This window comes from Lepisosteus oculatus, chromosome 15 (assembly GCF_040954835.1).
Source record: "Lepisosteus oculatus isolate fLepOcu1 chromosome 15, fLepOcu1.hap2, whole genome shotgun sequence".
NCBI classification, from domain to species: Eukaryota; Metazoa; Chordata; class Actinopteri; order Semionotiformes; family Lepisosteidae; genus Lepisosteus; species Lepisosteus oculatus.
The window spans coordinates 17,075,151-17,091,720 of NC_090710.1; the positions used below are offsets into that span (position 1 = coordinate 17,075,151).

The following is a 16,570-nucleotide window of genomic DNA, read 5'->3' on the forward strand; positions in this document are numbered from 1 at the left end:
TGTATAAGTTCCAAATTAAGCACTAAATCATGAACTTTGTGAAAGTACTGTATGGCGACCATGTTGTTGCAAACCCACGGTCTCACCACAGGTTAACATGATGTACAAGTTGTGCAGCAGACATTTCAATGCAGAAATGTTCTAACAGGTTCTTGATGCAGGGTTAACAAGAAAGTTGTATTTCTGGCAAAACCTTCTCAAAGTCGAGAGCAATATTTCTGTTGGGTTAAAAGAGATGTATTCACAAGCCTGCTTATTTATAATGTAATAGGTCCGCTACAGTACAGTACTGTTGCGTCGTTCTGAAACGCAGAATATGGTGCTCCGCACACCTGGAAATTTGATTATTTTATTGTTAAAGTTTAATGCTGTTTTGTGATGTAAATTTTGAGGTTTTACACACTACTGTGTACATTTTACTTTAATTATGGTTTGAAATGCATTCATCAATGCCGATTCTTTCTAACCCCGAAGAATAAAATGGCGTTGCGGTTCTCTTTTAAGTAAACAGAATAATGTTAGTAGGAATTTGTAGGCAGAATGTGCTCCAAGGATCTTCAACAGAAGCATAAAACAAATATTATTTGATTGTTTTTTATATCTGCATCCATATAAAGTCTTTGCTGTATATGGATGTCATTTAATTATACATGTATCTGTATCTACAGGGTAATTCTGTATCCTGAAACCAGAGTAACATACTAAAGCACAAATCCCATTCTCTGTCATTCAGAAATCAATAATGTCCTTGGCTGTAAAAATGTATTGCTCTGCACATGCACAGCACTGATTACATTTGGTGGGGAGCATGGAGCGTGGATCGCAGTCTGGTGACTTGCTTCCTCCCTAATGACTATGGTTCTTCCTTTGCAGAGCGAGAATCTGGAAGGAGCCTTCTCTGTGCCGGATATCAAACTGCACAGCAACCCATCTGCATTCAACGTGTACTGCAATGTCCGCCATTGTGTGTTGGAATGGCAGCAAAAAGAGACTTCTCTGGCTTTGGCTTCCAAGAACTCGGTGCAGAGCGGGGACTCGGACAGCGACGAGGAGGAGGAGTCCAGAGAGCCACCGGTTAAACTGCCGAAGGTCAGTGTGCCATCTCCCGTGGCCCTCAAGGGACACCTCTCAAGGATTGCGCATACACTACTTAACAGCTTAGTCAATACTCTTCTATTTAGGATTTCACTTAGTTCTCACAGATCTGATTAATTCTTGAATGATTTTGGTAAATATACCTTAGCATTAGTTAAAAAGGTATTGGTAGTATTACCCATGGTAGTTCTGACTGCTAACATGATTATAAGCTCACTTCCTTGTGGTTTCTGTTGTTTGCTTTTACTGATGTTGAAATATTTAGTTATTAAAAGTAGGGAATATCACTTGGATCACCTGTTTAGTTGTCAGGAGGGCTTGTGGTCAGAAGGAGTGTCTGTCAGCTTTGTATATATGGAGATTATAAAGTAAAAGAAAATATTTCTTACTGACAGCAGAATGGAATCATTTCCTCAATTTTTTTTTTATTCCAAATGCTAGTTAGAACAGCTCTTATGATATACAGTAGGTATGCTTGTTATACCTGCATGCAGCTGGGCTTGAAATTGTTTTAAACGGGAAGCTTTGCTTAAGGATGAAAGTCTCCTGTTTTCTTGAGACCTTGGTGCTTCTGTACTTTAAAAATAATCTGCTGTCAGAATGACAACTTTAAAACAGCAAGCCTTTCTGGAACTGTTTAATAAGAAATATTTCTACACTGACAGCTGAAAGTTTGCACTAATCAAAGCTGATAAGACAGTGGCCCCAGATTCTGCAGTTATTCAGCACAAATCATGAATAAATACACAAAAAGCAGCCTTAACATCCAAATATTACGCCAAAGACAGCCGTTAAAGTAACGTTATTACTTACCTAGAAGTGTAGACCTTCACATGTAAACCATTATTGCAAAGCATTTCTTGGATATATCTAGAATTGTCAGATTTAATTGGCATATGCTGCTAAATCTATTTGATTAAGCAAATGGCGTATGTTCAGCCTTTCATATTTGTGTCTTGTGAAGCATGCTTTACCGTACGGCTGTAACATTTAAATTTGATTTAGCTGATAAAGAAATGATGGTGCCTTTCATTTTCTTTACCACTAGAGAGATATGGTTTGATGTTTAGAAACATTTTTTTTTTCCTCCTCCAGATTATTGGGATTGGTCTGTGTGGGGTGTTTGAGCTGATAAAGGAGACAAGGTTTTCCCATCCGTTGCTGTGTCTGAGGAGCTTGCAGGCTCTGCTGGATATGCTGCAAGGCCAGCAGCCAGAAGGCTTCCAGACTGAGCCCCCTGAGGTCCTAGGTACGATGTTCTCAACCCAAAGTTTCTGGTTCTTACACAAATCAAGTGGCAGGTTTGATTGCCTGATACCAGTCATATGACTATACAGGAATTTTTTACACCTCTCCTTTTGAATTAAGCACCATTTGAAAAACTTTCTGATAGTATCCATCCGGAAAGAAGCATAAATCCTTGTACTATTATCTAACCAGCTTCTTGTTTTTCCGTTTTTGGTTGCTTTTGCTTCCCAGAATCCTTGTTCCATCTCTTGCTGGAGATAACGATCCGAAGTACAGGGATGAGCGACACCACGGGCCAGGCTCTGACGGCACTTTCCTGTGCCTGTCTGTTCAGCCTGGTGGTGTCCTGGGGTGACACAGGCAAGATCCTGCAAGCTGTCTCTGCCATCCTCACCAACAACGGCAGCCATGCTTGCCAGACCATTCAGGTAAGTTCTTTGCCGTTTTGAGCTTTTCAACAATGTGGTTCTCTTTATAAATGACTGTGGTACTTGGTCAAAGCATTGTAAATGGGGGTGAAGGAAGAAAAAGCATGATGAGAACAGTGGGAAACCATGTCAAAGTAAATGCATTTTATAATGGAAAATTCAGAACAGGGTATGGAAATATTGTAGTAAACTTTCATAACATTATCCATGATCCATTACTAGTGGAGTAAGAGTTCTATGGTTGAAAATATTGCAGTCTTTTTAAGGGTAGGATTTAAATGTTTGCTAGTATTCTGGTTTTCACATAAGAGCTATTGGAACATAATGGAACCATTTTGTAGTACCAGACATCCAAGGCCATGGATTTGTATTCAAGTCAACTCTGAAATGACACTGGTGCTCTCAGCACCACATTTCTGAAACGATTGGAGCCTTACTTCAAGACAGTGATGGGTATTTGTTAGCAGCCCGTAACATCCCACAAAGCTCATTAACTTTAATAAGGTGTTATTTTTCTTAGGCACTTGGTCCTAATAAATTATTAAAAAGCCGACAATATTAAAAGTAAAAGTTGTCTATATCTAATAAGAGATTTGAGCTTGAGCGAAGTGTCTAATTTATAGCCTATTAAAATGAAGGAGCTAAAGAGATTAAAAATGATCATAAGCTCACTCTGAAAAACTCTGAAGAAAGAATCATTTTATGTTACAGTGAGTTGAGGAATTATCACTGGGGTTACATTTACATGATGTAACATGATCTCCTCATCTAACGATTGTTTGAAGTCCACACACAGATTGCATATTTTACTAATTTGCACATTAAAAGGGAAGGCTATGAATTTATATTTACTTGCGTTCATTGTGCAGTTATTAGATCGTCTTTGCCTAGCATTATAAAATAATGCTGTGCTAAGACAAAATTAAGTCTACAAGATATAAATACAGCAGATGTAGAAATTGCGTTCACCCATCTTCGGTATCCTATTGCACAAAAAAATAAGCCACTCACTGGATGAAATGTGCGTACCTGTTGCATTTATAAAAATGAGAAAGTACAACTTTTAAATTATACTTTGGTTCTGTCATACATGTTACATTTTGAACTTTAAATTACCTGCAATGACGCATTTGATAATTCAATGGTATAGTGACTAATCCAGATTGATGTATTTAAAATGGAGTGTGAGCTCATCCCCGAATTCTGTGTACTCTGGTGTGTCAGTTGCCCATTCTTAGTATTCTCCATAAGACATTTGCAATATGGATGGGAAGATCCCAAGTAGTGACACTCCCTAGCATGTGGTTACAGGGCTCTTTGATAATATTGTCATCTATTAATACTGAATGCATTATTGACATCTCAAGAGCTCTGAGGCTAATAACACTTAGTGTAAAGCCAGTGGAGTGCTTAGTTAGCCACTCAGTAGTAGTGTTCTCTGATTCTTGACATTTAATTTTATTAAAATAAAAACCATGCAGTAATCTAAAGTGGTAAAATATCCTTTCTTTCTTCTTTGGTAATACTATTGCCATCAAAGAACATTACTTCCCAGAACTGTTTGAGAGAGATTGCCTACCTCTTACTGTTTTCGTTTTTACAATTTGGAAATTTCTAAAATGGTTTTAAGTTATACATTGGCAGTTATATAGTCACAGCCAATGCAGCTTGATTTTGATCCCTTGTTTAACCTTTTTAACAAAAAGAAGATCTGGAATTCGCTGGGTCACTTGTTTTAAGGGTTTTTTGTGTCGATGGAGGGGGAAAAAAACTAAAAACATTAGTAAATATCTTAAAGGAAGCAATATCTGTTATTTGTTGGCTTAGAGTTTTGTATTTTACATTTTTAATTGTTTTCTAGCCCTAGATATCACTGGTAATTGGTACTTTGTGCAGAACATTAAAACTCCATTGTCATTTGTATGTGTGTAGTGTAATAAGCCTTGTATTTTGACATTAAATGCCACAAGAGAAACTATTTTTTGTCCTCTGTGGTTATCAGGTGTTAAACATTCACATTAGTGGCAGGGATATAGATTTATATTGCTATTTTTTAGGAGTATGTGATGGTTTTCTGCTTTAATCCACTTGAATGATTTCAGCAGCAGCTTTCTCTAGCTTCAGCTGTCATATTACCTCAGTGTGTAATTAGTCAATAAACGTGCGGGTTCTTTTACTGGAGTTTTACCAGCTATATACATTGATATATTGCATTTTTACCTTTACTATTAGTTTGGTTCATAGTTCTATATTTTCTCGTCACATTATTTTATAGATAAGTTTAGTCGAATGCTAATTATAAATGCAAAAAACATAAATATACAATTTACATTTTTCAGATTGTGCTTGAAATCTGTTTATGTAATAATATCTGGACCTTAGTTTGTTAGAGTATTTATGGATAGGTTAGGACCTGATCAAATTAAATTTTTTGGGGAAATGTCATGGACTTTACTAAAATCCAAAATCTAAAAACAAATCATTTTGAATGTTTTTTTGGTTTACATGATTTAAAATGTTGTTACAATATAACAAAACATGAATGTATTAAAATTTAAAATGGCCAAGCGTTTAAACACCTAATATTAACATCAGCACTGCATCTTTAAGTTCTTGTTTAAATTATAAATGTATTGCAGTATTGGATGGCAGAGTGGCTAGTATTGCTGCCTCACAACACTAGGGTACTGGGTTCATTTCTTGACCAGGGATGCTCTCTGCCTGGACTTTGTTCTCCCCCTATTCGTGTGGTTTTCTTCCAGAGTTTCTTCCCATAGTCCAAAGACATACTGGTAGGTTAATTAACTTCTGGAAAAAGTAGCCCCGTTGTGCGTTTGCTTGTTTCTGTTTGTGTATACCCCGCAATGGGCTGGCATCCCATCTAAGGTGTATCCTGCCCTGTTCTTGTTGCTTCCTGGGATAGGCATCAGCTCCCCTGTGAACCTGTTTTGGAAAAAGCAGTCAGAAAATGGACGGATGGATATAGTAGTATTAAATAATACTGTTTTAACAACAGTTTTTAATACAGGCAGCCTTTGGCTCTATGATAATGAATGAAATTTAAAGAGTATGTCACCATAAGCATGCAAATTTTGTCTTACAAATTATTCTACTTAATCCGCTGTAGTATTAAAACTTGGGATCCTTTAGATTAATTTTGGACATGGAAAATATTTTCCCTCAAATTTATGAATACTTCTAATCTCCACATTACAGGTGGAGTGCAATTTGCAAGGTAGGATTTCCCTGGATGTGCTCTTTGTTTCTCCTCAAGACTACTGTACTCTACTCCCCAAAAGTGAATGAATGAGAGGGATTAATACATTGGATGTATTAATGACCTTGAATTTGGTAACGCCCTGTTATTGTTATAGCGATAACTGAAAGTTTATAACCTGAATTCCATAAATCAAAAGTGTTTTTCTTCATGGAAGATTGCCAGACCCCCCTCCGCCTTTTGCAATTTGGCTTTGAGTTGTTGCAGGACCTCAGAAGGGAAAGTCTAGTGGCTCCAGATCTCTGTTTCACTTTTTCCATTTAATAGATTATAACCCTTTATTATAAATCTAGTTTCTCTGCAGGGCTTTTTTGTGACTGTTTTTTTTTCCTCACATATGCTTTTTTTATCTAAAATAGATCGGCACAAAGTTCTTGGTTTTTTAACATGCTTGCCATCAGTGTGACATAGGTTGTGCCTTTCTTTCCTGCAGGTGCCCACCATCCTGAATGCCCTCCAGAGGAGTGTTCAAGCTGTGCTGGTTGGAAAAATCCAGATCCAGGACTGGTTTGGAAATGGCATCAAGAAAGCAGCTCTGATGAACAAATGGGTCCTGAAAGAGGTCCCCATAGATGAAGATGAACGATGCCTGCTGCAGTCTGATGGCTCCTTTCTCTATCTTTTATGCAAAGATGGGCTGTATAAAGTAGGCTCTGGATACAGTGGAACAGTCAGGGTAGGGGCATCTGAATATTACCGTGCCTTTAAAGCAACTGAATATTATCATGTCTTTCGAAAGATACTCTTAGTTCATCCTTGATACCCATGTTAGATTACATTACTAACTAGATTACATTACTAACCCATGTTAGATTACATTACTAAACTAAGATTTAAGGCCTATATTTTATAGGGTAATATTTACATTTAATATTAATTCACCCCCTGTCTCTTAAAAATGTTTTTCACATTGGATATTGTGGTTTTAAATTAGACGCTTGTCTTCAGTTTTAGCTGATCTTGCTCTTCAATGTGAAACTTGGTGGAACTGAATAATTGTGAGGAAAACCTGTCAAATAATACTCAACATCATTAATCTTTCAGGGCCACGTATATAATTCTACTTCTCGCATAAGAAACCGAAAAGAGAAGAAGTCATGGCTGGGCTTTGCACAGGTAAATACTGCAATCTCAGTGAAATTCATTTACTTTTGTAATTGAGTTTTTTCATTGTTGACTTAAACATCAAATCTGCTTAAAGAGATAAGAGCAGGGAGCTGCGTTAGTCTACATTGGAACAAGTACATTTTAAATCCGCTCTCCAACATAAGAAAAAAGAGAGCATTTTAGCCGTGGAGCTATCCACACCTAAAGAAAGACTCCATAGCTGAACTGCTGTTTTTCTTCCTTATTTAATTTGATTGTGGAATTAACATCTACTTGTTGCAGAAATACTTGAAGCATTAGTAATTCTTAAATTCGTTATCAATTATTTCTAATTTATTGATCATCTACTTAAGTAAATGTCCTCTTACAATATTGGTGAAAAATCATGTGAATTCTTGTTGCACAAGCACTGTTTTTGTCATTAGAATGCAGTGTAGTGGCTGCCTTGTCATATTAAAATCATCAGCTTTGGCATAGAGTTCACATGAGTAGAAAATGGTTCAGGCTCATAAATGTCACAGACTTGTAGCTTGGGCAAATGCAGCATGCCGTTTTATATTTTTTACTGAAAGTTATTGGCTCTATTAGGGAAAAACAATGTTAAATTCATAACTGGACGATATATTTTTACAGCTTTCTGTAACACTTTTACTTGTGCTGCTTCAGGGCTGCTTGTTGTACAGAGATATGAACAGCCATAGCATGAATGCTATCAAGATCAATCCTGAGACCTTGGAGCAGGAGGGGGCCATCACGATGCCTGGTATGGAGCACTTCATTGTGGAGCCTTACAGTCATCTTCACCTCTGTAGCCAGTTAGCTAATGTGCAAAGAGAACATGTCACAGTGTAGTTTTGCTCAAGTTAGCTAAATGTTTTAAACTTCCTATATGTCTTTTTTGTTAATTATTAATTAATGTTAAGTACCACATAGCAGTTTGTTATGTCACTTTAAAATGGAATCCATTAGTTATATATATTTTTTTACATTACCTAAACCTGTATTTCTCAGTTTCTGTTTCTGGAATGCTCCAGAAATAAAGCATTGGTAACATTGATATCTTGATACATTTCTCTCCTGTTTTATGGTGAAAAGGCCAAAAAGGCTTGCCAAAACATTTTCATAGAAAGTGCAAATAAGAGTAACAAGATTAAAAAGAGAAAAATACATTCTGATGCCACTTGGGGCAACTCGCAGCAGAGGCAACAGTTCTATGTGGGTCCCTGACCAAAGATAAACCCCGACTGAGGTTTGAAATGAAACTTGTTTATTTAAAAGGCACTATTTATATTACCACAGCAACAAAGGCAGGTAATTCTGTCCAAGGTGATTAGCAGAGGTGCTTGTCCTCTGCCTGAAGGCGTGCCTATTAGCCATGTCAGCAGCAATAATGTGGCTGGTGTGGCAATTCCACAGCCTGTCTTCAGCCCGGAGGAGCTGAGTGGCTTGAGTTTTCAGCTTGGTGGCTGGCTTAGCGGTATATCAGCCTGTGTGTTACCAGAGGCTGATGTGAAGATCCTGTGTCACTCTTATTCTGGCTTCTTCTCCCATATGCCTCGTTCTATTCCTTGTTCGGAGCTCTATTTATGTGTACTGGAGCAGGGTGCACAGCTGATACCTGCTCCGGTGATTCCTCACGTCCAGCCTCGTGGATACCACATGTCCTGTTGCCCTTTTTGGGCAGGGGTAAAGCTTGTAAACAAAGAGGCCTCGGGAAAGTAATGCCCTACAGGGATGCTCCCTTGTGGCATCACAGCATTCATATATCACTTATGATCCCTGTGTTGCACTTTTCATGTGTAATAATCAGATTTTTTTTCCTTTTTTTTCCCTCAGTGCTCCAAGCTGATGCGCAGAACATTGTTTTCACGGATGGAGAGTACGTCAATCAAATTGCAGCATGCAGAGATGTAAGAATATCTAAAAATCTGATTCACTTCCACTTCATATTTTTGTATTGGAAGTCCTTTTCTTTTTATACCCTTCCGATCAGAATTGGCTGTTTATTTTGGCTTGTCCTTGCAACCACTGTAACAGCTGCCAGTATGGGAGTAAGAAGTAATATGAATTCTGTCACTCAACTTGCTCACTTTTTTTTCAGCCGCTTGCAATTGACAGCTGAGAGCCCCATAGTACCTTATAGGAGAGTTTTCAGCAATCAGAGAAGCAGCAAGTCTCTCGCTGATGTCAGTGCAAGCTGTCAAGCCCTAGGGTTCACAGTTGCTTAGCAACCCTGGATGACTCAGCCAATTATGCTTTGCAGTTTGAGGAGTCCTGAACTCAGCTAGCTTAATAACCAGTGATGTTGAGATTACAGAGTGCAAACTATGCTCTTGGTATGGACCTTTGTGAATTGAATTTCCTGGGGGCTGTTTTGAACTGATTTGATTGCTATCTTTAGGTTTTCACCTCAAACAGGTTTTGACACTTCACAGCAGCATGTTACTGTGCATTGTTCTAAATCTCTATGCCGCCAACAATGTGAGTGTAGTTGATGATAAAAGCTTATGCAGCCGTTGTCTTCCTTTCCAGCTGCAAAGAACATGCGTCTAATCATGAATTTTATCAACAATACTGTGTATGGCTGAAGGAAATACTAGGGACCATGAGGATTTGCTGTGAGGAGCATTATCAAGTTATCTATCAATATCTGCATTATTCATGTTTTCTGTTTTGGTGAATACAGATTTATTTTCTAAACCAGTCTTGCATATGTTCATTTTAAATAGATTTATTTCATTCTGCCAATTTGGTAGCAGTGTATGTGGATTCTTTTTTCCCAGTTATAGGCAAAGTCAAGAATTATAAACCTTTTGTCTTAAAATAGAATTGCATTAATTTCAGACTCATTTGTTCTGTCAGTCCATGTAGGTTTATTGAATAAAGCATGAGACGGAAGGACATTAGTTTGTTGAGCTCCTGTAGTTACATCCACACAAGAACTGGTTTCTCTGAGGGATTTGGCAGGTTGCTAGGTGACAGCTTGAAGCAGTCAATACTGAAAAATATTGAGTGTGCTTGGCTATGTGGAGGTAAGGAAAGAAAAAAAGAGGGCTTTAAGCTTTTCAGTTTATTGACATTAAGATAACTTGTGACCATTGTCACACAATAACCCGGAACCTCTCAAAGAAACAAACATTGTAGAGTGTAATATATAGCTGGATCTTCTTTGGCACCCTGGGATGCACTATATTCTTGGTAATGATAAGAAACACATTGTCCACAACTGCCCATACACCCATATTTTAGATTGGTTTTGGTTTTCAGATCTCATTTTTATAATTGTTCTCTTGACCCTTCTTTGATTGCCTGATTCCTTTGACATCTTCTTTTTACCGTGTTAACTACCTGATGTTGTGCTTGGGGAGCTAAGTGAGGCAGTGCATCATGCTAAAGCTGTAAAGCCTGGGTGTGTTGGGGGAGGGGCAGGAAGCATTTTAAATATTTCTTGATTCATCTTAACAGAAAATTGTTATGCAGAAAGGAAAGTGGGGGAAGGGAGAACTTTGAAATTCATGTATCTGCTTTGAAATAATTTGCATAGGAATTTCTTCAGAAGTAAGCCTGTGGAATTCTCTGAGCCAGCCTCATAAGTGGACCTAAGTGAAGAGCCTCCATGTTGATGGAGGATCCCTTATGGGGACAAATGAGATTTTAGTGGTAGAACTAGAAGCTTGTAAACTGCAAAACCAAGGACTGTATATTAAAAGGCTCCAAAGGGTGTTTTTACTGTGACCAGAATGGCTGATTTCAGTATATGTTGTTACTTCACTGTGTGTTGTTACCCCTCTCCTCCCTCCCTGTGGTATCACACTATGAAGTCTCTGACTCTTCTCTGCATTGCTGTAAAAAGCCTGACGGGGAATTGATTCCTTTCAACACACTGTACATTTGTATCAATTGTGGAAACCGATGCACTGTTACAGAACAAGCACTACATAAATTGCGACGTCAGACCAAATTCTTCGTCAAGTGTTTACAGAAATATAGCAGCACATAGGAGATTTAAATATTCTTAAGTGAAGCATTAATGTTATGTGAAATGTCAGACATTTTTGAGTCTGTTCTTGTGTCAGTTTTTTTCCCCACTAAAAGTAGAGCTTGATAAACGTTTTCTGTGGACTTAACCTCAAAGGCTGTCATCTTAAATATCCAGGCTGTGGTGCAGTAATAGTTATATTTCTGGTCTTCAGATTCTGAGTCTCTTTAATTCCATATAATAGTGACGATCCAAAATAAATCTGCCATGGATGTCAATTCCACCAATTAATGTACAATTTTTTATTGTTTTCCCTGTAGTCATTATTATCCAAGATGGGAGATTAAAATAAAATTCCCATTTTCATTTTATTTAACAAAAACACTTTCTTCTTAAACCAAATCTGTCATTCTTCCTCTGGGATTTACTGTCCAAAATACATTTTAATTGTTGTGTTAGCATTACAAACAATAGAAGAGAGAGACAAAAATGACTTTTCAGATAAGAAAAATTAAACAAAAAGTGGTAAAATTATCAACAGTTAAGTTTTTTCCAGTCATGTAAAAATTGGTACAAAAAGTATTTTATGACCAGTAGCTGTGATTATGACAGCTTTTAGGCTGTGATTAGTGCTGTAGCTCCTATTAGCTATGACGGCCTCTTAAACTTCTGAAAGATGTTTGGTAAAGTATTCTGACCAACTTGTGAAACCAAGAGGGCAAAAAATGGTTCATGCACCCTAATTTGCACCCAGTTAAAGGAGTGTATAAAGATGAAAAGGCTGCAGGTATGATTTGGACTCCTAGTTAAGTGCTGTGATTCACAGAAATACAGTATATGATCATAGATTGCATTTGTTTTCCAGGATGGCTTTGTGGTGAGAATCTATGCAACAAGTACTGAACCAGCACTGCAACAGGAGCTACAGCTTAAACTGGCCCGAAAATGTCTCCATGCATGTGGCATCTCACTCTTTGACCTGGAGAAAGACCTGCATATTATCAGTAAGATTTATTTTTTGGAACCTTGTCACAGCTAATCAATGATAGTTGCTTCATATGTTTCTTGTTGTCTTTGGTTCTCATTTGCCATTCCTCCTTTGTCTCTCACTTTGCCGTGTATCAGAAGAAATTGTTTGTTTTTACCATGTACATTAAAGCAGACTATAATGGCTGGTAGACGGCATGGGCACTTTTAATTACATGAAATTCTGGTGTACTTTTTTTGGTAACATTAAAACATGTTCTTTCATGTTTCATTTGAAATGTTAGGTTTGTTTTAAAGTGCTCATTAAGGTGCCCTTTTGGCTGTCTTAAGAACTATGCTTTAAAACAGTATTTTAAATATAAATGGATTCACTGTCCTTTTTGCCACTTTAAGTGCTATAAATGTCTTGAAAGATATTTATATATAAAGCATACTATTAAATACATATTTAACTATTTTAAATAGTCTAGTATTGTTGTATTGCTGTGGAAAAAAGTAGTTTATTATTATCTGAAGTGATGAAGTTTTCCATCAATGAGCTTTAAGAAAGAATTGCAGACTAACAGATGATAGTGTTCAGAATAATATCATCCTAAAATACAAAAATGATAACAGATGGTAATCAAGAAAGACATTTCTTCGGAATTAATGATTTTATTGAAATGTTTAATAATAATAATAATTGCTTACACTTATATAGCGCTTTTCTGGACACAAAGCGCTTTACAGGTAATGGGGACTCCCCTCCACCACCACCAATGTGCAGCCCCACCTGGATGATGAAACGGCAGCCCTAGTGCGCCAGAACACTCACCACACATCAGCTATCAGTGGGGAGGAGAGAAGAGTAATGTAGCCTATTCATAGATGGGGATTATTAGGAGGCCATGATTGGTAAAGGCCAATGTGGAAATTTGGCCAGGACACCGGGTTTAGATCAAATGTTAGTATTTTGTACGGCTTAAGTAAAAAAAATACGCCATGAACCTAGGAATTCATTTTAAGGTTTCAGAGCTGTCTAGATTTCTATTGCTAAGACTTATTTATCAAATCCGTCTTGACCTCTTTCTTCAGGTACAGGGTTCGATGAGGAAGCCGCAGTACTGGGAGCTGGCAGGGAGTTTGCTCTTATGAAAACTGCATCTGGAAAGGTACTGGATTAGACACTAGCTCTTTCTGAAACCCTGGAACTCGCACAGTTTTTTGTGTCAAATTAATTATTCACAAGCTATTAATAATGTCAAAGAAATTCTGTGTAAACAAGTCAGTCCTGTTCCTTGATTGCCTGAAGTGAGTTTCCCATTGTGTACTGATGATCATGTGCTGTTATTTAGTCATGCCCAGACTAGGCTTACAGCCAGTATATCACATCAGCAAGTCTTGCCTTTTTGGTGGAACTGGTATGTCTATTTTCACTTGGAGAAACACAACTATCTCATTTAGTCTGAGATGCAAAGATATTTTGGAAATATTCTATATAGTTGTTTTTGGTTTTATTAAGCGTGTTTTGCTAATAGTTTCTCGCATTTTATCTGTCTGCATGTACTAGAGTTTACTCTTTAACCTTTTTTCCTGGAAGAATCAGTTAAAGTATCAAACGAAGTGCCAATAAATGTGCACTGTGAACTCAAATGAGTTGAAGTTCAAAGATATAACACTGGTGACATAATAATTGACCAGTTATTGTTTGCAGTATAGAAACATATTCTTGTTTACCATTAGGTATGGGTAGGCAGAAAACCTAAGTAGATCTTGAGACATTCTTCCATGAATATTTAAAAATTCAGAAACTGATTAACCCAAATATTGAAACAGTAGTTGCCAGGTGAGTTTGTGTGACTGCGTAACATCTTTCTGGCTTTCTAGGAGTTATTTGGAGATAAAAAGGTGATTAAAAGATTGATCTTATTTCACGGTTACGTACATGGCCCAATAGATAGAGGATAAGACCTCTTTAGATCAGTTATGGCTTAGGTTTTTTTTATTTTTGCAGAACACATGTAGAGTCCTGGCCCAAGGTGGGTGTGAAATAAGGTATTAATGAATGTATAGTCATGAAGATTTACGAATAGTAGCTCACCATGTTGACCCAAGGCAGGATGATCTGCTAATGAAGCAAATAACTTAGTTAAATGGCTGGAAACATTTTATTTTTATCCATATTGCTTAGCAATTAGCAGTAGCCACTGCTGGATTCTAAAATTAAGGAAGCTGTGTACAAACAACTATAGTGGTTTTGTTTTGTTTTTTCTGACTGTATCATGTAATAAATTATTCCACTTTTGGCTATTAATACCTAAATAATTCTCAAATCACTTAGCTGCTAGTTACCAGATGTGCTAGATGGGCCATGTGGCATCCACTCATTTTGCAATATGTAATTTCTTATGTTCTAAACTGTCTCTGATATACAGTGTTAATTAACATGTTAAATATTTAAGAGGTACTGGGCTTATATATTTACTCAAAAGGAATAGGTAGTTGTTGTATCCTCTTGATAGAAGTGTTGTGACCTGGCTAAATGAAGCACTTATTTGCAGATTATTAGATGTACATATCGGATGCAAAATTCCTCAGTGTAAAAGCTATTAACCATTGTATTTATTCTCTTATTATGTAATCACAGTCTTACACTAGGGATTATTTTGGATTTGTAAACCTAACAAAAATAGAAACTGATGACCTGTGATTTGGCAAAAAGAGCTTGTGGATTATTTGGGATATCCTGCATTCCCTATAAGAGGGCAAATTCAGTTTAGAATCAAAATTGAACAACCTTGAAAGTCAAAGTCAGACCTGCTAGGGGTTTGTCCTGTTGATCAGGGTAATGTTTATGCCCTAGAAAGTGGGTAATACAGAGCCTATCCATAAAAAAGTTTTACGGTAGGCAACCAAGTATTTATACACTAAGTCTTACTTCTGTCACTTGTTATAGAAATTATAATTAGAACTAAATTAGTTGACCCTCTAAATGGATACTGTCCTCTATGGGGCAGTCTGTATGGATTTAAGAAAAAGTATCTCAACTAATTTGCTAGCATTCTTGGAATGTGATAACAGTCATGGTTACAAAATGAGCATATGATATGGCACATTTCGATTTTCAGAAGACTTTGATGAAGCTTTTCATTAGTGGTTAATTCTCTAATTGGCATTTAATCTTAATTTGACCTGCTAAATGGAGAGGAAACATAAAGAATGAATGTTACAATTAGGGTGATGAAATTAATGATGAAAATAAGTGTCTTTGCTGTTATGGAATCAATAAATGTGATCGGGTACATTTCTGGACTCAAAGCGGCATGTTCCGCTTTGATGGGCTGAAAGAAATCTTTATTCAGTCTTGAATAAACACTATCAGGGGACGTGATTCAAGTTTTCAAATTCCTCAGAGACATTGATTAAGTCAACCCGGTAGACATCATTAAGCAGAGTGGACCGGAGTGGTGCATGAGAGTCGGAGTACAAGTGAAACTTTATTACACAAAGGATTATAGGAATCTACAACAAGATAGTCATATTCTCAAAGGCAATACCAGATTGTTTTTTTCAAGAAGCATCCTGATATATCAAAAACACAAAACAAGCCAGGTGGGCCAAGAAGCCTTCTCTCATTTGCAGCCCTTGTACTCTAATATCTAGCATTTTCAGATATTTGCTGTATATTCTGTTGTGATATAAATGCTAAGAACACACACAAGATATTTAAAAAGAAGTATTATTTTGAGTGGTAAACCCCAAGTTATGCTGCAAGTTATGATTTGGCTATTAGTACCTCAATAATTCTCAAATCACTTAGCTAGATGGGCCATATGGCCTCCACTCTTTCTTTTTAATGATTGAATGATTTAATGTTACTTATGTGAAAATTGGTGTTCGTCTATATAGTCATGTTAGTGATTTACTTCTCCCTTTGTTTTTCTCAGATCTATTATACTGGGAAGTACCAGAGCCTGGGGATCAAACAAGGCGGGCCCTCAGCTGGGAAGTGGGTGGAGCTGCCCATTACCAAGTCCCCGAAGGTTGTGCAGTTCTCCGTCGGGCACGACGGCTCTCACGCGCTGCTGGTGGCTGAAGATGGGAGTGTCTTCTTCACTGGGTCTGCAAGCAAGGGCGAGGATGGAGAATCAAGTACTTGACTTTATGAGATTTGTTGAAGGATTTCTTGCTTTAAACTTTCGTTGCATGTAGATTCTTGGATCCATTAGCTGCTCATTTGCAGGCAATCTGATGAATGGTCACCTCTTATTTGTAGCCTTTCTTACATTCTTTTTGTTTTTTGGGGCAGATTTTTTGTCATTGAGGCAGTCCTGTTTTTAAAGGTTATACGAGTAGAACCTTCCTGCCTTAGTTGTCTACATACTGTAGGAAACGCTTTACCGCTATGCACAACTTTTTACATGCTGCCTGTGTTCGTATATTATGAGACCTCGTGTTGTATGGTTTGAA

General features: G+C 37.3%; 1 protein-coding gene across 17 annotated transcripts in view; it reads left to right on the plus strand.

The window, feature by feature from the left end:
* Nucleotides 1–16,570, plus strand: part of mycbp2 (MYC binding protein 2) — a 104,740-nt gene that overhangs the window by 19,357 nt on the left and 68,813 nt on the right. For all 17 annotated transcript variants that reach the window (XM_015363797.2, XM_069179069.1, XM_015363799.2 and 14 more), the window contains 10 exons: nt 874–1,089; nt 2,191–2,344; nt 2,575–2,771; nt 6,482–6,724; nt 7,093–7,164; nt 7,822–7,918; nt 8,992–9,065; nt 12,000–12,138; nt 13,196–13,272; nt 16,048–16,252. In XM_015363797.2, the coding sequence (XP_015219283.2) occupies nt 874–1,089; nt 2,191–2,344; nt 2,575–2,771; nt 6,482–6,724; nt 7,093–7,164; nt 7,822–7,918; nt 8,992–9,065; nt 12,000–12,138; nt 13,196–13,272; nt 16,048–16,252 (1,474 nt within the window). The remainder of the gene's footprint in view (nt 1–873; nt 1,090–2,190; nt 2,345–2,574; nt 2,772–6,481; nt 6,725–7,092; nt 7,165–7,821; nt 7,919–8,991; nt 9,066–11,999; nt 12,139–13,195; nt 13,273–16,047; nt 16,253–16,570) is intronic.